The 21,132-nt window shown below is 54.3% G+C and overlaps 1 protein-coding gene across 1 annotated transcript; it reads right to left on the reverse strand.

The window, feature by feature from the left end:
- Window positions 1-9,333: 9,333 nt before the first annotated feature.
- Window positions 9,334-12,609, reverse strand: LOC137309736 (contactin-5-like). The gene is made up of 5 exons (XM_067977803.1): window positions 12,504-12,609; window positions 12,162-12,348; window positions 11,741-11,853; window positions 11,007-11,175; window positions 9,334-10,904 (listed from the first exon to the last, which is right to left on the reverse strand). The coding sequence occupies exons 1-5, from the start codon at window positions 12,603-12,605 to the stop codon at window positions 10,813-10,815; spliced, it is 663 nt and encodes a 220-aa protein (XP_067833904.1). The 5' UTR covers window positions 12,606-12,609; the 3' UTR covers window positions 9,334-10,812.
- Between the last annotated feature and the right edge of the window lie 8,523 nt (window positions 12,610-21,132).

Raw genomic sequence — 21,132 nt, forward strand, 5'->3', positions numbered from 1 at the left:
AACAACTCAATTGTCCTTGTCAGTTCCTAACTCACCTACGAGCTTCATTAATTTATGATTTGAAGAGCAGTCTCTCTGACCTGCTCTCTTTCACACTCTGTCTCCTCACATTATCGACCTGTCAACTCCAACACTGACTCAAACAACTGGAGCCCGGGAACAGGGAGAGGGAAATCAAACCAATGGAGAACTCAGCGCCTGCATTAGGAACACTCAAATACCCCTCGCCCACTCCTCCCTCCTTCCCCGCCCAGTGTACAGATATCTCCCTGAGAGAGGGGACTGAGAGACACCAGTCAGTGTACAGATATCTCCCTGAGAGAGAGGGGGACTGAGAGACACCAGTCAGTGTACAGATATCTCCCTGAGAGAGAGGGGACTGAGAGACACCAGTCAGTGTACAGATATCTCCCTGAGAGAGAGGGACTGAGAGACACCAGTCAGTGTACAGATATCACCCTGAGAGAGAGACTGAGAGACACCAGTCAGTGTACAGATATCTCCCTGAGAGAGAGGGGACTGAGAGACACCAGTCAGTGTACAGATATCTCCCTGAGAGGGGAGTGAGAGACACCAGTCAGTGTACAGATATCTCCCTGAGAGAGCGGACTGAGAGACACCAGTCAGTGTACAGATATCTCCCTGAGAGAGAGGGGACTGAGAGACACCAGTCAGTGTACAGATATCTCCCTGAAAGAGAGGGACTGAGAGACGCCAGTCAGTGAACAGATATCTCCCTGAGAGAGAGGGGACTGAGAGACACCAGTCAGTGTACAGGTATCTCCCTGAGAGAGAGAGGGGACTGAGAGACACCAGTCAGTGTACAGATATCTCCCTGAGAGAGGGGACTGAGAGACACCAGTCAGTGTACAGATATCTCCCTGAGAGAGGGGACTGAGAGACACCAGTCAGTGTACAGATATCTCCCTGAGAGAGAGGGACTGAGAGACACCAGTCAGTGTACAGATATCTCCCTGACAGAGAGAGGGACTGAGAGACACCAGTCAGTGCACAGATATCTCCCTGAGAGAGAGAGAGGGGACTGAGAGACACCAGTCAGTGTACAGATATCTCCCTGAGAGAGGGACTGAGAGACACCAGTCAGTGTACAGATATCTCCCTGAGAGAGAGGGGACTGAGAGACACCAGTCAGTGTACAGATATCTCCCTGAGAGAGAGGGGACTGAGAGACACCAGTCAGTGTACAGATATCTCCCTGAGAGAGAGGGACTGAGAGACACCAGTCAGTGTACAGATATCTCCCTGAGAGAGAGGGACTGAGAGACACCAGTCAGTGTACAGATATCTCCCTGAGAGAGAGAGACTGAGAGACACCAGTCAGTGTACAGATATCTCCCTGAGAGAGAGACTGAGAGACACCAGTCAGTGAACAGATATCTCCCTGAGAGAGAGGGGACTGAGAGACACCAGTCAGTGTACAGATATCTCCCTGAGAGAGAGGGACTGAGAGACACCAGTCAGTGTACAGATATCTCCCTGAGAGAGAGGGACTGAGAGACACCAGTCAGTGTACAGATATCTCCCTGAGGGAGAGGGGACTGAGAGACACCAGTCAGTGTACAGATATCTCCCTGAGGGGGAGAGAGAGGGACTGAGAGACACCAGTCAGTGCACAGATATCTCCCTGAGAGAGAGAGAGGGGACTGAGAGACACCAGTCAGTGCACAGATATCTCCCTGAGAGAGAGAGAGGGGACTGAGAGACACCAGTCAGTGTACAGATATCTCCCTGAGAGGGGACTGAGAGACACCAGTCAGTGCACAGATATCTCCCTGAGAGAGAGAGAGGGGACTGAGAGACACCAGTCAGTGTACAGATATCTCCCTGAGAGAGAGGGACTGAGAGACACCAGTCAGTGTACAGATATCTCCCTGAGAGAGAGGGGACTGAGAGACACCAGTCAGTGTACAGATATCTCCCTGAGAGAGAGGGGACTGAGAGACACCAGTCAGTGTACAGATATCTCCCTGAGAGAGAGGGGACTGAGAGACACCAGTCAGTGTACAGATATCTCCCTGAGAGAGAGAGAGGGGAACTGTGAAAATTGCTCGCTCTGTACGGGCTGATGTTCTGGTACCAGAACATGATTTGAAATCCTGTCTTGTTTCTCAAATGCAGGATGAAATGTTGGTCTTTGTCTCCGCCTCCTGGGCAGGTGCGGAGCTGCAAGCAGTTAAAGAACGAGTTTCTGTGCCTGTCAGACTGTGAAATTATGTTTTGTTTTTTAGCTGATATTGGGGGCTATGACTGTGGGGTGTGTTCAAGTTCAGGAATTGATTATCAGCTGACTCACCCATGATGTCATTGAAAGTAACGACGCAAGTTAAGAAGGAGATAAAAATCAAACAAAGCAATATGGTTCATTTCTGGAGGAATAGAGCTGAAAAGCAGAGAAGTTATGATATAATTGTGTCGAAGCTTGGTTAGACCACACTTGGAGCACTGTACACAGTTCTGGTCTCCATATACCTTGGTTAGACCACACTTGGAGCACTGAGCACAGTTCTGGTCTCCATATACCTTGGTTAGACCACACTTGGAGCACTGTGCACAGTTCTGGTCTCCATATACCTCGGTTAGACCACACTTGGAGCACTGTGCGCAGTTCTGGTCTCCATATACCTGGGTGAGACCACACTTGGAGCACTGTGCGCAGTTCTGGTCTCCATATACCTCGGTTAGACCACACTTGGAGCACTGTGCACAGTTCTGGTCTCCATATACCTTGGTTAGACCACACTTGGAGCACTGTGCACAGTTCTGGTCTCCATATACCTTGGTTAGACCACACTTGGAGCACTGTGCACAGTTCTGGTCTCCATATACCTTGGTTAGACCACACTTGGAGCACTGTGCACAGTTCTAGTCTCCTTATAAAAAGCATATAGAGGCACCGGAGAAGGTGCAAAAAAGATTTACAAGGACGAGGTGTTATCGCTATCAGGAAAGGCTGAACAGACTGGGGCTCTTTTCTCTATAAAAGAGAAGGCTGAGGGGTGACCTGATGGAGGTCTTTAAAATTATGAAAAGATTTGATAGGGTCGATGTAGAGAAGCTGTTTCCACTTGTGGGGGAGACCAGAACTAGGGGCCATAAATATAAGACAGTCAGTAATAAATCCAATAGGGAATTCAGGAGAAACTTCTTCACCCAGAGAGTGGTGAGAATGTGGAACTCACTCCCACGGGGAGTGGTTGAGGGGAATAACAGATGGATTTAAGGGGAAGCCGGATAAACACATGAGGGAGAAAGGAATAGAAGGATAGGGTGATAGGGTGAGATGGAGTAGGGAGGGAGGAGGCTCGTGTGGAGCATAAACACCAGCACAGACCTGATGGGCCGAATGGCCTGTTTCTGTGCTGTACGTTCGATGTAATTCAACGTAAGTGTGTCAGGCCGTGCCTCACACTCTCCTCCCTCTGAGTCTAGGCTGACACCACAAAGCCGGAGGGGAATTCAGGGCGAGCCTTGTTACACCAACAGACTTCTGCCCCAGTTTCCCGCCACAGATTATACTCTGGAAATATGCTGATAACAGCGAGGAAATTTAAGGTAATTGGTAAAAGAAACCAGAGGGGGAGATGAGGAGAATGTTTTTTTACGCAGCGAGTTGTTCTGATCTGGAATTCACTGCCTGAAAGGGCGGTGGAAGCAGATTCAATAATAACTTTCAAAAGGGAATCGGAGAAATACTTGAAGGGGAAAAATTTGCAGGGCTCTGGGGAAAGAGCAGGGGGGTGGGATTAATTGGAGAGCTCTTTCAAAGAGTGGCCCCCTTCTGTGCTGTATCATTCTGTGATTTCAAATTCCCTCCCTTCTTCCTTGTGTTTGTGATGGTGTACAGGACCTCACTCCCACCAGGAGTGCTTGCTGCCGACTCGGGTATCGTGTCTCAAGCCCTTCGTCAAGTCAGAACGCAGTGACTCGTAATGTGGGCAGACAATTTACACACAGCAAGATCCCACAAACAGCAATGAGACAATGACCAGATCATCTGGTTTTTAATGTTGGTTGAGGGATAAGTACTGACCGTCCGACAGTGCGGCGCTCCCTCAGTACTGACCGTCCGACAGTGCGGCGCTCCCTCAGTACTGACCGTCCGACAGTGCGGCGCTCCCTCAGTACTGACCGTCCGACAGTGCGGCGCTCCCTCAGTACTGACCGTCCGACAGTGCGGCGCTCCCTCAGTACTGACCTTCCGACAGTGCGGCGCTCCCTCAGTACTGACCCTCCGACAGTGCGGCGCTCCCTCAGTACTGACCCTCCGACAGTGCGGCGCTCCCTCAGTACTGACCCTCCGACAGTGCGGCGCTCCCTCAGTCCTGCCACTCCAACAGTGCGGCGCTCCCTCAGTACTGCCCCTCCGACAGTGCGGCGCTCCCTCAGTACTGCCCCTCCGACAGTGCGGCGCTCCCTCAGTACTGCCCCTCCGACAGTGCGGCGCTCCCTCAGTACTGACCCTCCGACAGTGCGGCGCTCCCTCAGTACTGCCCCTCCGACAGTGCGGCGCTCCCTCAGTACTGCCCCTCCGACAGTGCGGCGCTCCCTCAGTACTGCCCCTCCGACAGTGCGGCGCTCCCTCAGTACTGACCCTCCGACAGTGCGGCGCTCCCTCAGTACTGACCCTCCGACAGTGCGGCGCTCCCTCAGTACTGACCCTCCGACAGTGCGGCGCTCCCTCAGTACTGACCCTCCGACGGTGCGGCGCTCCCTCAGTACTGACCCTCCGACAGTGCGGCGCTCCCTCAGTACTGACCCTCCGACGGTGCGGCGCTCCCTCAGTACTGACCCTCCGACGGTGCGGCGCTCCCTCAGTACTGCCCCTCCGACAGTGCGGCGCTCCCTCAGTGCTGCCCCTCCGACAGTGCGGCGCTCCCTCAGTACTGACCCTCCGACAGTGCGGCGCTCCCTCAGTACCGACCCTCCGACAGTACGGCGCTCCCTCAGTACCGACCCTCCGACAGTGCGGCGCTCCCTCAGCACTGACCCTCCGACAGTGCGGCGCTCCCTCAGTACTGACCCTCCGACAGTGCGGCGCTCCCTCAGTACTGACCCTCCGACAGTGCGGCGCTCCCTCAGTACTGACCCTCCGACAGTGCGGCGCTCCCTCAGTACTGACCCTCCGACAGTGCGGCTCTCCCCAGTACTGCCCCTCCGACAGTGCGGCGCTCCCTCAGTACTGACCCTCCGACAGTGCGGCACTCCCTCAGCACTGCCCCTCCGACAGTGCGGTGCTCCCTCAGCACTGCCCCTCCGACAGTGCGGCGCTCCCTCAGTACTGACCCTCCGACAGTGCGGCGCTCCCTCAGCACTGCCCCTCCGACAGTGCGGTGCTCCCTCAGCACTGCCCCTCCGACAGTGCGGCGCTCCCTCAGTACTGACCCTCCGACAGTGCGGCGCTCCCTCAGCACTGACCCTCCGACAGTGCGGCGCTCCCTCAGCACTGCCCCTCCGACAGTGCGGCGCTCCCTCAGTACTGACCCTCCGACAGTGCGGTGCTCCCTCAGTACTGACCCTCCGACAGTGCGGCGCTCCCTCAGCACTGACCCTCCGACAGTGCGGCGCTCCCTCAGTACTGACCCTCCGACAGTGCGGTGCTCCCTCAGTACTGACCCTCCGACAGTGCGGCGCTCCCTCAGCACTGACCCTCCGACAGTGCGGCGCTCCCTCAGTACTGACCCTCCGACAGTGCGGCGCTCCCTCAGCACTGACCTGGGAGTGTGGGTCTGGGCTTGAATCTCTGGAGTGGGTCTCGAACCCACAATCTTCTGGTCGCTGAATCTCAAACACACGCACACACACTGTCTCTCACACACTCACTCTTGCACTCTCTCACCATTCACTTTCTCTCCTGCACACACCCGCATGTACACACACACAATATTACACACATACTATCGCACACACACACTCAGACATACACGCTTTCACACGCGTGATCTGACACGCAGACACTTTCTCCCAGACATGCACAAAAACTCACTCACAATCTCACGCTCACTCACACACTTTGAAACTCGTGCACTATCGCAGACACACTGGAACACACTGGAACACACTCTCCCACTCATGAACTATCAGAGAAAGACACACAATAACACTCACACACTATCACACACCAACTCACACACACTCTCCCATTCACGCATTCACAGGGAGACACGCTATAACACACTCACACACACTCTCACACACACTCTCCCACTCACGCACTATCACACAGAGACACACTATAACACTCTCACACACACTCTCACACACACACTCTCCCACTCACGCACTATCACACAGAGACACACTATAACACACTCACACACACTCTCACACACACACTCTCCCACTCACGCACTATCACACAGAGACACACTATAACACACTCACACACACTCTCACACACACACTCTCCCACTCACGCACTATCACACAGAGACACACTATAACACTCTCACACACACTCTCCCACTCACGCACTATCACACAGAGACACACTATAACACACTCACACACACACTCTCCCACTCACGCACTATCACACAGAGACACACTATAACACACTCACACACACACTCACACACACTCTCCCACTCACGCACTATCACACAGAGACACACTATAACACACTCACACACACACTCTCCCACTCACGCACTATCACACAGAGACACACTATAACACACTCACACACACTCTCCCACTCACGCACTATCACACAGAGACACACTATAACACACTCACACACACACACTCTCCCACTCACGCACTATCACACAGAGACACACTATAACACACTCACACACACTCTCACACACACTCTCCCGCTCACGCACTATCACAGGGAGACACACTATAACACACTCACACACACTCTCACACACACTCTCCCACTCACGCACTATCACAGGGAGACACACTATAACACACTCACACACACTCTCACACACACTCTCCCACTCACGCACTATCACAGGGAGACACACTATAACACACTCACACACACTCTCCCACTCACGCACTATCACAGGGAGACACACTATAACACACTCACACACACACTCTCCCACTCACGCACTATCACACAGAGACACACTATAACACACTCACACACACACACACTCTCCCACTCACGCACTATCACACAGAGACACACTATAACACACTCACACACACACTCACACACACTCTCCCACTCACGCACTATCACAGAGACACACTATAACACACTCACACACACTCTCACACACACACTCTCCCACTCACGCACTATCACACAGAGACACACTATAACACACTCACACACACTCTCCCACTCACGCACTATCACAGGGAGACACACTATAACACACTCACACACACACACACACACTCTCCCACTCACGCACTATCACAGGGAGACACACTATAACACACTCACACACACACACACACACTCTCCCACTCACGCACTATCACAGGGAGACACACTATAACACACTCACACACACACTCACAAACACTCTCCCACTCACGCACTATCACACAGAGACACACTATAACACACTCACACACACTCACACACACACTCTCTCCCACTCACGCACTATCACACAGAGACACACTATAACACACTCACACACACTCTCACACACACACTCTCCCACTCACGCACTATCACAGGGAGACACACTATAACACACTCACACACACTCTCACACACATACTCTCCCACTCACGCACTATCACAGGGAGACACACTATAACACACTCACACACACACTCTCCCACTCACGCACTATCACACGGAGACACACTATAACACACTCACACACACTCACACACACACTCTCCCACTCACGCACTATCACACAGAGACACACTATAACACACTCACACACACTCTCACACACACACTCTCCCACTCACGCACTATCACACAGAGACACACTATAACACACTCACACACACTCTCACAGGGAGACACACTATAACACACTCACACACACTCTCACACACACTCTCCCACTCACGCACTATCACACAGAGACACACTATAACACACTCACACACACTCTCCCACTCACACACTATCACACGGAGACACACTATAACACACTCACACACACTCTCACACACACACTCTCCCACTCACGCACTATCACAGGGAGACACACTATAACACACTCACACACACACTCTCCCACTCACGCACTATCACAGGGAGACACACTATAACACACTCACACACACTCTCCCACTCACGCACTATCACAGGGAGACACACTATAACACACTCACACACACTCTCACACACACACTCTCCCACTCACGCACTATCACACAGAGACACACTATAACACACTCACACACACTCTCACACACACACTCTCCCACTCACGCACTATCACAGGGAGACACACTATAACACACGCACACACACACTCTCCCACTCATGCACTATCACAAAGAGACACACTATAACACACTCACACACACTCTCACACACACACTCTCCCACTCACGCACTATCACACAGAGACACACTATAACACACTCTCTCACACACACTCTCCCACTCACGCACTATCACACAGAGACACACTATAACACACTCACACACACTCTCTCCCACTCACGCACTATCACAGGGAGACACACTATAACACACTCACACACACTCTCACACACACACTCTCCCACTCACGCACTATCACAGGGAGACACACTATAACACACTCACACACACTCTCCCACTCACGCACTATCACACAGAGACACACTATAACACACTCACACACACTCTCTCCCACTCACGCACTATCACAGGGAGACACACTATAACACACTCACACACACTCTCACACACACACTCTCCCACTCACGCACTATCACACAGAGACACACTATAACACACTCACACACACACTCTCCCACTCACGCACTATCACAGGGAGACACACTATAACACACTCACACACACTCTCACACACACTCTCCCACTCACGCACTATCACACAGAGACACACTATAACACACTCACACACACTCTCACACACACACTCTCCCACTCACGCACTATCACACCGAGACACACTATAACACACTCACACACACTCTCACACACACACTCTCCCACTCACGCACTATCACACAGAGACACACTATAACACACTCACACACACTCTCACACACACACTCTCCCACTCACGCACTATCACACCGAGACACACTATAACACACTCACACACACACTCTCCCACTCACGCACTATCACACAGAGACACACTATAATGCACAAAGAAACGAGTCTCTACGTTGCAAATTGTTATAAATAAACTATTTTAATCTGTTTTATTTCCACAGGTGCCTAATTCCCCTCTGGGCCCCTGTGCCACTGTCTCCATGGAAACCGCACTGGAACCACTCCCGCGGTTCGTACTGAGAACCGTGGATCCAGAAGAATGAGAAGTGATCTCATTGAAACATATAAGATTATGAGGGGGCTTGACAGGGTAGATGCTAAGAGATTGTTTCTCCTGACTAGAGAGTCTAGAACTAGGGGGCATAGTCGCAGGATAAGGGGTCGGCCATTCAAGACTGAGGTGAGGAGGAGTTTCTTCACACAGAGGGTTGTGAATCTTTGGAATTTTCTACCCCAGAGGGTTGTGGATGCTGAGTCATTGAGTATATTCAAGGCTGAGATGGGTAGATTTTTGGACTCTTGGGGAATCAAGGAATATGGGGATCGGACGGAAAAGTGGAGTTGAGGTTAAAGATCAGCCATGATCTGATTGAAAGGCGGAACAGGCTCGAGGGGCCGAATGGCCTACTCCTGCTCCTAGTTCTTATTTCGAAGCGGGAACCAAAGCAGGGCCTTGAGCGCCAGTGGGGGAAGGAGTCTAAACTTTGAGGCAAGTCGCTGAGCAATGGGGAGACAATGGTTGGGGGGGGGGCGGGGGCTACAGACAGAGACGGAGTGAGAGGATGGACAGACGAAGGGGCAGAGAAACGGGGCCTGATCCCAAACCAGCTCTACTGTCCCACAAACACATGGGTTCACAGCCTCCGGACCGGGAGGGCGGGGTCAGAGGTCAGTCACACCAGCCTGACCGTGGGGACTGTAGGCCGACAGCCTGGGCCTCGATTACAAATTCTGCTGCTTTTAGAACCTACAGCCCAACTCCCCTTGTGCAAGGACCCTGACCCTTGCCGGGCTAGAGGGGGCAAAGGGGTTCGGGGAGCTCGAACGTCCGGCCTGCTGCCCACCGCCCCCCCCGCCCCCCCCCCCCCCGAGTGAGGGGGGGGGTTCCACAGCCGAACAAGCAGAGCAAGAGGCCAACGCGGACAACTGACCAGCCCCCTCGACCCTCCCCAGGGGCCGAGTCGGGGGGAGGGCGTGTCGATGGGAGCATCGGCCGAGGGGACGAGCTGAGAGTTCGAACACGGTCGGAGTTCACGGGTCGGAGTTCACGGGTCGGAGTTCACGGGTCACGAGGTCCTCTGCTCGTGCCCTTTCGCTGGGTCGCAGATTTCCACCTCCAGTCGAAGATAAAACGGGGGGGGGCGGGGGGTCCAGTCGTCACGGTGAGCTGACCTGGTGTCCGGAGAGGAGGTCCAGTCGCTGAGGAGATCGGTGACCTTTCACCCTCCCGGGTCATTGTCCTTGGGTCCGATTCCCCCCTCCCCTCCCCAACAGGCTCCAGGGGTCGATCCCGAGGTCGCGCTCTCCATCCAGCGGACTGTTGACGCGGACCCGTTCGCCGTCTTCCCCCCTCTCTCCCCGCATAGGGGGGGGGACGAGAGGGGGGGAGAGAGGGGCTACCAGGAGGCTGAGGGCAGCACCAGGGCAAGGATCAGGGTCACTGAGGTCGAGGAGGCCTGGACTGGAGAACAGGAATCAGCATCGGAACCTGAGACAGGAGGGAAAGAGATCGGGCGTTAAACACACGCCGGGGCGGGGGGAACGGGCCGAGGCCCTGCGGCACGGGGGACGGGAGGAATCGAAGTCCTACCTGATGATTTGGGGACCCTGATCTGGGAGCTGATCGTTCCGTCTCCCCCCTCACTGAACGCCCGCACCTCAATGATGTAAACTCCGTCCTGTGGGAGCAGTACGACGGCCGAGGGTTCCCTCGTCTCGATGACCTGGCTCCTGCTGTGTCCTTCTTGTCGGTACAGCACCTGGCGAGAGGCAGAGGGACAATCAGGACCCGAGTCAGATATTTCAGTGTCTCTGTTTACCCCCTGTGATACGGAGTAAACTCTCTCCCCCCGTGGGGACACTCCCCACTCACTAAACCCACACAGGGAGTGTCTCTGTTTACTCCCCTGTGATACGGAGTAAACTCTCTCCCCCCGTGGGGACACTCCCCACTCACTAAACCCACACAGGGAGTGTCTCTGTTTACCCCCTGTGATACGGAGTAAACTCTCTCCCCCCGTGGGGACACTCCCCACTCACCTAAACCCACACAGGGAGTGTCTCTGTTTACCCCCTGTGATGCGGAGTAAACTCTCTCCCCCCGTGGGGACACTCCCCACTCACCTAAACCCACACAGGGAGTGTCTCTGTTTACTCCCCTGTGATACGGAGTAAACTCTCTCCCTGCCTCTCCTTACTCCACGTGGGCCTTTCACAGCCAGCAGAGAGAGGAGACTTTGACCCCCCCCCCGGAGGTGAAAGGTCAGTCCCTCACCCTGCTCAGTGCCCCGAGTGCTGGAATTGGTTTCCCCGAGTGCCTCTCACCTTGTATCCCATCACTTCTGACTCATTGTCCATATTGCGAACAGGCTCCCAGCCCAGAGACACTGCCGGGCCATGCTGGTGCCACAAGATGTTGAGAGGGGGTTGGCTTGGAGCTGTGTATAGAAAGACATCACCGGTAATTAGGACAACACGGACTAACGGTCTTCAGTGTGACGGGGGACTGGGTAATGTCTGGGTCACCCCCTGGAGAGCGCTGGAAACACTCCACTGCCCCTGTTACTGTGCAAAGGACGGACACCCGACAGGAGGAGGGGAGATATTTGGATGGGTGGGGTGGGAATGGCCGGGGTCAGAGTCTCTCTGTGTGGGGGGGCTCAGCCCCGCACCGGGCGGTGGGGAGGGGGGAGGCAGACGGAGGGGGAACCAGACTCGATATTATCCAAGGAAGTGAGCAGCTTACGTGATTTCTTGGTGAGAACTGTCCTGGGGGCACTGGAGGGGCCGACTCCCGCACTGTTATACGCACGGACTGTCACCAGGTACAGTGTGTTCCCCTCTAATCCTGGCACCAGGCGGGAGGAGTCGTTCCCGCTCGTGCTCACGATCTGCTCGGAATCCACCTGATCGGAATCTTTCCGCACACTGACCTGGGGAGAAAGAGAGGAAAACTCTGCAGACAGGGTGCAGGAACGATCGGACCAGAAAGGGGAGAATGCGGGATACAGAGAGGGAATGTACACTATAACACGCGGCGTTCCCGCGATCCCGCGGCGTTCCCGCGATCCTATAACACACGGTGTACCTGATATCCCTGCGGTTTGCGAGACTCGTGATGGAGTCTGTGCCAGGAGACCTGGATCTCCGATGCCGAGAGACTGGTGACAGTGATGTTCGAAGGGGCCATCTGCGGCTCTGAGAAGAAACCAGAATACACGCGGATGAAAACACGCACAGGTCTCGAGCTCAGGGGGAGAGCTGATCTCTGCCTGGTCCCCGGTAATGGGGGGGGGGCTACAACAGGCCGCAGTTACCCTGGGTTAGAGAGAAGGGAAATCAGCCAGGGTTCCTGCTCCTGATCACTGTCCAGTGACCCCTGGGTTAGAGAGGGGAAATCAGCCAGGGTTCCTGCTCCCGATCACTGTCCAGTGACCCCTGGGTTAGAGAGAGGGGGAAATCAGCCAGGGTTCCTGCTCCCGATCACTGTCCAGTGACCCCTGGGTTAGAGAGAGGGGGAAATCAGCCAGGGTTCCTGCTCCTGATCACTGTCCAGTGACCCCTGGGTTAGAGAGAGGGGGAAATCAGCCAGGGTTCCTGCTCCTAAATAATGCTCAGTGACCCCTTCTGGAAAGGTTGTGTGCACGTTTGCATGTGTGAGAGTCTGTGTGTGTGTGTGTGAGTGAGTCTGTGTGTGTGTGAGTGAGTCTGTGTGTGTGTGTGTGAGTGAGTCTGTGTGTGTGTGTGAGTGAGTCTGTGTGTGTGTGAGTGAGTGAGTCTGTGTGTGTGAGTGAGTCTGTGTGTGTGTGTGAGTGAGTCTGTGTGTGTGTGTGAGTGAGTCTGTGTGTGTGTGAGTGAGTGAGTCTGTGTGTGTGAGTGAGTCTGTGTGTATGTGTGAGTCTGTGTGTGTGTGTGAGTGAGTCTGTGTGTGTGAGTGTGAGTGAGTCTGTGTGTGTGAGTGAGTCTGTGTGTGTGTGTGAGTGAGTCTGTGTGTGTGTGAGTGAGTCTGTGTGTGTGTGAGTGAGTCTGTGTGTGTGTGAGTGAGTCTGTGTGTGTGTGAGTGAGTCTGTGTGTGTGTGTGTGAGTCTGTGTGTGTGTGTGTGTGAGTCTGTGTGTGAGTGTGAGTGTGTGAGTGAGTCTCTGTGTGTGTGTGTGAGTGAGTCTGTGTGTGTGAGTGAGTCTCTGTGTGCGAGTGAGTGTGTGCGAGTGAGTGTGTGTGTGTGAGTGTGTGTGTGTGTGTGTGTGAGTGAGTCTGTGTGTGTGTGTGTGAGTCTGTGTGTGCGAGTGAGTCTGTGTGTGTGAGTGTGTGTGTGAGTGTGTGAGTCTGTGTGTGTGAGTGAGTCTGTGTGTGTGTGTGAGTGAGTCTGTGTGTGTGTGAGTGAGTCTGTGTGTGTGTGTGAGTCTGTGTGTGTGTGTGAGTGAGTCTGTGTGTGTGTGAGTGAGTCTGTGTGTGTGTGTGAGTGAGTCTGTGTGTGTGTGAGTCTGTGTGTGTGAGTCTGTGTGTGTGTGTGAGTCTGTGTGTGTGTGTGAGTCTGTGTGTGTGTGTGAGTCTGTGTGTGTGTGTGAGTGAGTCTGTGTGTGTGTGTGAGTGAGTCTGTGTGTGTGTGAGTGAGTCTGTGTGTGAGTGAGTCTGTGTGTGTGTGTGAGTGAGTCTGTGTGTGTGTGTGAGTGAGTCTGTGTGTGTGAGTGAGTCTGTGTGTGTGTGTGAGTGAGTCTGTGTGTGTGTGTGAGTGAGTCTGTGTGTGTGTGTGAGTCTGTGTGTGTGTGAGTGAGTCTGTGTGTGTGTGTGAGTGAGTCTGTGTGTGTGTGTGAGTGAGTCTGTGTGTGTGTGTGTGAGTCTGTGTGTGTGTGTGAGTGAGTCTGTGTGTGTGTGTGAGTGAGTCTGTGTGTGTGTGTGTGAGTGAGTCTGTGTGTGTGTGTGTGTGAGTGAGTCTGTGTGTGTGAGTGAGTCTGTGTGTGTGTGAGTGAGTCTGTGTGTGTGTGTGAGTGAGTCTGTGTGTGTGTGTGAGTGTCTGTGTGTGTGTGTGAGTGAGTCTGTGTGTGTGTGTGAGTGAGTCTGTGTGTGTGTGTGAGTGAGTCTGTGTGTGTGTGTGAGTGAGTCTGTGTGAGTGAGTCTGTGTGTGTGTGTGAGTGAGTCTGTGTGTGTGTGTGAGTGAGTCTGTGTGTGTGTGAGTGAGTCTGTGTGTGTGAGTGAGTCTGTGTGTGTGTGATTGAGTCTGTGTGTGTGTGAGTGAGTCTGTGTGTGTGTGTGTGAGTCTGTGTGTGTGTGTGAGTGAGTCTGTGTGTGTGTGAGTGAGTCTGTGTGTGTGTGATTGAGTCTGTGTGTGTGTGAGTGAGTCTGTGTGTGTGTGTGTGAGTCTGTGTGTGTGTGTGAGTGAGTCTGTGTGTGTGTGAGTGAGTCTGTGTGTGTGTGTGAGTCTGTGTGTGTGTGTGAGTGAGTCTGTGTGTGTGTGTGAGTGAGTCTGTGTGTGTGTGTGAGTGAGTCTGTGTGTGTGTGTGAGTGAGTCTGTGTGTGTGTGTGAGTGAGTCTGTGTGTGTGTGTGAGTGAGTCTGTGTGTGTGTGAGTGAGTCTGTGTGTGTGTGTGAGTGAGTCTGTGTGTGTGTGTGAGTGAGTCTGTGTGTGTGTGAGTGAGTCTGTGTGTGTGTGTGAGTGAGTCTGTGTGTGTGTGTGAGTGAGTCTGTGTGTGTGTGTGAGTGAGTCTGTGTGTGTGTGTGAGTGAGTCTGTGTGTGAGTGTCAGTGAGTCTGTGTGTGTGTGTGAGTGAGTCTGTGTGTGTGTGTGAGTGAGTCTGTGTGTGTGTGAGTGAGTCTGTGTGTGTGTGAGTGAGTCTGTGTGTGTGTGTGAGTGAGTCTGTGTGTGTGTGTGAGTGAGTCTGTGTGTGTGTGTGAGTGAGTCTGTGTGTGTGTGAGTGAGTCTGTGTGTGTGTGAGTGAGTCTGTGAGTGTGTGTGAGTGAGTCTGTGTGTGTGTGTGAGTGAGTCTGTGTGTGTGTGAGTGAGTCTGTGTGTGTGTGTGAGTGAGTCTGTGTGTGTGTGTGAGTGAGTCTGTGAGTGTGTGTGAGTGAGTCTGTGTGTGTGTGTGAGTCTGTGTGTGTGTGAGTGAGTCTGTGTGTGTGTGTGAGTGAGTCTGTGTGTGTGAGTGAGTCTGTGTGTGTGTGTGAGTGAGTCTGTGTGTGTGTGTGAGTGAGTCTGTGTGTGTGTGTGAGTGAGTCTGTGTGTGTGTGAGTGAGTCTGTGTGTGTGTGTGAGTGAGTCTGTGTGTGTGTGTGAGTGAGTCTGTGTGTGTGTGTGAGTGAGTCTGTGTGTGTGTGTGAGTGAGTCTGTGTGTGTGTGTGAGTGAGTCTGTGTGTGTGTGAGTGAGTCTGTGTGTGTGTGTGAGTGAGTCTGTGTGTGTGTGTGAGTGAGTCTGTGTGTGTGTGTGTGAGTGAGTCTGTGTGTGTGTGTGAGTGAGTCTGTGTGTGTGTGTGAGTGAGTCTGTGTGTGTGTGAGTGAGTCTGTGTGTGTGTGTGAGTGAGTCTGTGTGTGTGTGTGAGTGAGTCTGTGTGTGTGTGAGTGAGTCTGTGTGTGTGTGTGAGTGAGTCTGTGTGTGTGTGTGAGTGAGTCTGTGTGTGTGTGTGAGTGAGTCTGTGTGTGTGTGTGAGTGAGTCTGTGTGTGTGTGTGAGTGAGTCTGTGTGTGTGTGTGAGTGAGTCTGTGTGTGTGTGAGTGAGTCTGTGTGTGTGTGAGTGAGTCTGTGTGTGTGTGAGTGAGTCTGTGTGTGTGTGTGTGAGTCTGTGTGTGTGTGAGTGAGTCTGTGTGTGTGTGTGAGTGAGTCTGTGTGTGTGTGAGTGAGTCTGTGTGTGTGTGTGAGTGAGTCTGTGTGTGTGTGAGTGAGTCTGTGTGTGTGTGTGAGAGTCTGTGTGTGTGTGTGTGAGAGTCTGTGTGTGAGTGATTGTGTGTGTGTGAGTGAGTCTGTGTGTGTGTGTGAGTGAGTCTGTGTGTGTGTGTGTGAGAGTCTGACCCTCTGTCCCACACCATCCCCTCTCCCCCCCGGGTCCCTCTCCCCCCGGGTCCCTCTCCCCCTCCCCCCCCCCCCACCCCGGGTCCCCTCTCCCCCCCCCCCCCCCCCCCCCCCCCGGGTCCCCTACTCCCCCCGGTCCCCTCCCCCCCCCGGGTCAGATACTGACCCTCTGTTCCACACTCTGTCGATCTGAGACCCACCTCCCCTCTGCGGACTGAACCACGGTGATTGGGCTGAAGGCCCCGTCCCCCTTGTTGTTATAAACTCCGACCTTGACCTCGAAGGGAGTGAGGGGCCTCAGATTCTCGTCCCTGTACACGTATCGACACACGTCCGGCACAGACACCATCTTCTCCATCCAGCCCCGGGTCCCGTTTGGTCGAAAGGCCACGATGTAACCGAACCCTTCACCGTGCTGGAACTCCTCTGAAACCGGCTGCACCAAGAGGGCGGCAAAGACAGGTCACAAATCCCGGCAACAAACATCTCCTCTCCCCCTCCTCTCTGTCTCTTCCTCACTCTCTCTCTCTCTCTATCCCTCACTCTGTCACCCTCTCTGTCCCTCTCCCCCTCGCTCTGTCCCTTTCTCTCTGTCCCTTGCTCAGTCCTCTCTCTCTCTCTCTCTCTGTCACTCTCTTTCCCCTCTCTCTCTCTCTCTCTCTCTCTGTCTCTCTCTCTCTCTGTCCCTCTCCCCCTCGCTCTGTCCCTTTCTCTCTGTCCCTTGCTCGGTCCTCTCTCTCTGTCCCTCTCCCCCTCGCTCTGTCCCTCTCTCTCTGTCCCTCTCTCTCTGTCCCTTTCTCTCTGTCCCTTGCTCGGTCCTCTCTCTGTCCCTCTCTCTCTGTCCCTCTCCCCTCGCTCTGTCCCTTTCTCTCTGTCCCTTGCTCGGTCCTCTCTCTCTGTCCCTCTCCCCCTCGCTCTGTCCCTCTCTCTCTGTCCCTCTCTCTCTGTCCCTTGCTCGGTCCTCTCTCTGTCCCTCTCTCTCTGTCCCTTGCTCGGTCCTCTCTCTGTCCCTCTCTCTCTGTCCCTTTCTCTCTGTCCCTTGCTCGGTCCTCTCTCTGTCCCTCTCTCTCTGTCCCTCTCCCCCCTCGCTCTGTCCCTTTCTCTCTGTCCCTTGCTCGGTCCTCTCTCTCTGTCCCTCTCCCCCTCGCTCTGTCCCTCTCTCTCTGTCCCTCTCTCTCTGTCCCTTGCTCGGTCCTCTCTCTGTCCCTCTCTCTCTGTCCCTTTCTCTCTGTCCCTTGCTCGGTCCTCTCTCTGTCCCTCTCTCTCTGTCCCTCTCCCCCTCGCTCTGTCCCTCTCTCTCTGTCCCTTGCTCGGTCCTCTCTCTCTGTCCCCCTCTCACTCACTCTTTCTCCCACTGTTGCTCCTTGAGTCTCTCTCTCTCTCTCCCTGTCTCTCTCTCTCTCTCTGTCTCTCTCTCTCTCTCCCTGTCTCTCTGTCTCTCTCTCTCTGTCTCTCTCTTTCCCCTCTCTCTCCCTTACTCTCTCTCTCTCTCTCCCTTACTCTCTCTCTCTCTCTCTCTCTCTCTCTCCCTTACTCTCTCTCTCTCTCTCTGTCTCTCTCTCTGTCCCTTTCTCTCTCTCCTTACTCTCTCTCTCTCTCTCTCTGTCTCTCTCTCTCTCTGTCTCTCTCTCTCTCTGTCTCTCTCTCTCTCTGTCTCTCTCTCTCTCTGTCTCTCTGTCTCTCTCTTTCCCCTCTATCTCCCTTACTCTCTCTCTCTCTCTGTCTCTCTCTCTCTCTCTGTCCCTTTCTCTCTCTCCCTTACTCTCTCTCTCTCTCTCTCTCTGTCCCTTTCTCTCTCTCCTTTCCTCCCTCCCTCCCTCCCTCCCTCATGGCCACGAGTGAATTACCCCGGTCAGATCAGCTCACGCAGGACAGGCCGGGGATGGAGAGGGGGACTTCCCTCCTGAGCCTGGGGTTCAGGCACTCCCTGAACCGTTGAGTAGCTGGGCTGTTTGGTGAATGAGAGCCAGCAATGGGCAGGGAGTGTGACAACGGGGAGATTACTGGCAAACACTTACCTCCCACACAATCACCAGCTCCTTCCGTTTACCACCACCTCCACTCACATTGGCGGAGGAACCGAGGGAACTGGGGAGAAGAGGAGGGGAAAGAAAGTCAATAAACCCGAGGGAGACCCGGTCTCACACAGTCAGTGGGATTGGTCAATAAACCCGAGGGAGACCCGGTCTCTCACACAGTCAGTGGGATTGGTCAATAAACCCGAGGGAGACCCGGTCTCACACACGGTCAGTGCGATTGGTCAATAAACCCGAGGGAGACCCGGTCTCTCACACACGGTCAGTGGGATTGGTCAATAAACCCGAGGGAGACCCGGTCTCTCACACGGTCAGTGCGATTGGTCAATAAACCCGAGGGAGACCCGGTCTCTCACACGGTCAGTGCGATTGGTCAATAAACCCGAGGGAGACCCGGTCTCACACACGGTCAGTGCGATTGGTCAATAAACCGAGGGAGACCCGGTCTCACACACGGTAAGTGCGATTGGTCAATAAACCCGAGGGAGACCCGGTCTCTCACACGGTCAGTGGGATTGGTCAATAAACCCGAGGGAGACCCGGTCTCTCACACGGTCAGTGCGATTGGTCAATAAACCCGAGGGAGACCCGGTCTCTCACACGGTCAGTGCGATTGGTCAATAAACCCGAGGGAGACCCGGTCTCTCACACGGTCAGTGCGATTGGTCAATAAACCCGAGGGAGACCCCGGTCTCTCACACGGTCAGTGGGATTGGTCAATAAACCCGAGGGAGACCCGGTCTCACACACGGTCAGTGGGATTGGTCAATAAACCCGAGGGAGACCCGGTCTCTCACACGGTCAGTGCGATTGGTCAATAAACCCGAGGGAGACCCGGTCTCACACACGGTCAGTGGGATTGGTCAATAAACCCGAGGGAGACCCGGTCTCTCACACGGTCAGTGCGATTGGTCAATAAACCCGAGGGAGACCCGGTCTCTCACACGGTCAGTGCGATTGGTCAATAAACCCGAGGGAGACCCGGTCTATCACACGGTCAGTGGGATTGGTCAATAAACCCGAGGGAGACCCGGTCTCACACACGGTCAGTGGGATTGGTCAATAAACCCGAGGGAGACCCGGTCTCTCACGGTCAGTGGGATTGGTCAATAAACCCGAGGGAGACCCGGTCTCTCACGGTCAGTGGGATTGGTCAATAAACCCGAGGGAGACCCGGTCTCTCACGGTCAGTGGGATTGGTCAATAAACCCGAGGGAGACCCGGTCTCTCACACGGTCAGTGCGATTGTCAATAAACCCGAGGGAGACCCGGTCTCTCACACGGTCAGTGGGATTGGTCAATAAACCCGATGGAGACCCGGTCTCTCAAACACGGTCAGTGCGATTGGTCAATAAACCCGAGGGAGACCCGGTCTCACACACGGTCAGTGGGATTGGTCAATAAACCCGAGGGAGACCCGGTCTCTCACACGGTCAGTGGGATTGGTCAATAAACCCGAGGGAGACCCGGTCTCTCACACGGTCAGTGCGATTGGTCAATAAACCCGAGGGAGACCCGGTCTCTCACACGGTCAGTGGGATTGGTCAATAAACCCGAGGGAGACCCGGTCTCTCACACGGTCAGTGCGATTGGTCAATAAACCCGAGGGAGACCCGGTCCTCTCACACGGTCAGTGCGATTGGTCAATAAACCCGAGGGAGACCCGGTCTATCACACGGTCAGTGGGATTGGTCAATAAACCCGAGGGAGACCCGGTCTCACACACGGTCAGTGGGATTGGTCAATAAACCCGAGGGAGACCCGGTCTCTCTCACGGTCAGTGGGATTGGTCAATAAACCCGAGGGAGACCCGGTCTCACACACGGTCAGTGGGATTGGTCAATAAACCCGAGGGAGACCCGGTCTCTCTCACGGTCAGTGGGATTGGTCAATAAACCCGAGGGAGACCCGGTCTCACACACGGTCAGTGCGATTGGTCAATAAACCCGAGGGAGACCCGGTCTCACACACACGGTCAGTGGGATTGGTCAATAAACCCGAGGGAGACCCGGTCTCTCACACACGGTCAGTGGGATTGGTCAATAAACCCGAGGGAGACCCGGTCTCTCACACGGTCAGTGGGATTGGTCAATAAACCCGAGGGAGACCCGGTCTCTCACGGTCAGTGGGATTGGTCAATAAACCCGAGGGAGACCCGGTCTCTCACACACGGTCAGTGGGATTGGTCAATAAACCCGAGGGAGACCCGGTCTCACACACGGTCAGTGGGATTGGTCAATAAACCCGAGGGAGACCCGGTCTCTCACGGTCAGTGGGATTGGTCAATAAACCCGAGGGAGACCCGGGTCTCATACACGGTCAGTGGGATTGGTCAATAAACCCAAGGGAGACCGGTCTCTCACAACGGTCAGTGGGAATTGGTCAATAAACCCGAGGGAGACCCGGTCTCTCACACGGTCAGTGGGATTGGTCAATAAACCCCAGGGAGACCCGGTCTCCTCTCACGGTCAGTGGGATTGGTCAATAAACCCGAGGGAGACCCGGTCTCTCACACGGTCAGTGGGATTGGTCAATAAACCCGATGGAGACCCGGTCTCTCTCACGGTCAGTGGGATTGGTCAATAAACCCGAGGGAGACCCGGTCTCTCACGGTCAGTGCGATTGGTCAATAAACCGAGGGAGACCCGGTCTCACACACGGTCAGTGGGATTGGTCAATAAACCCA

This window comes from Heptranchias perlo, unplaced genomic scaffold (genome assembly GCF_035084215.1).
Source record: "Heptranchias perlo isolate sHepPer1 unplaced genomic scaffold, sHepPer1.hap1 HAP1_SCAFFOLD_1786, whole genome shotgun sequence".
NCBI lineage: Eukaryota > Metazoa > Chordata > Chondrichthyes > Hexanchiformes > Hexanchidae > Heptranchias > Heptranchias perlo.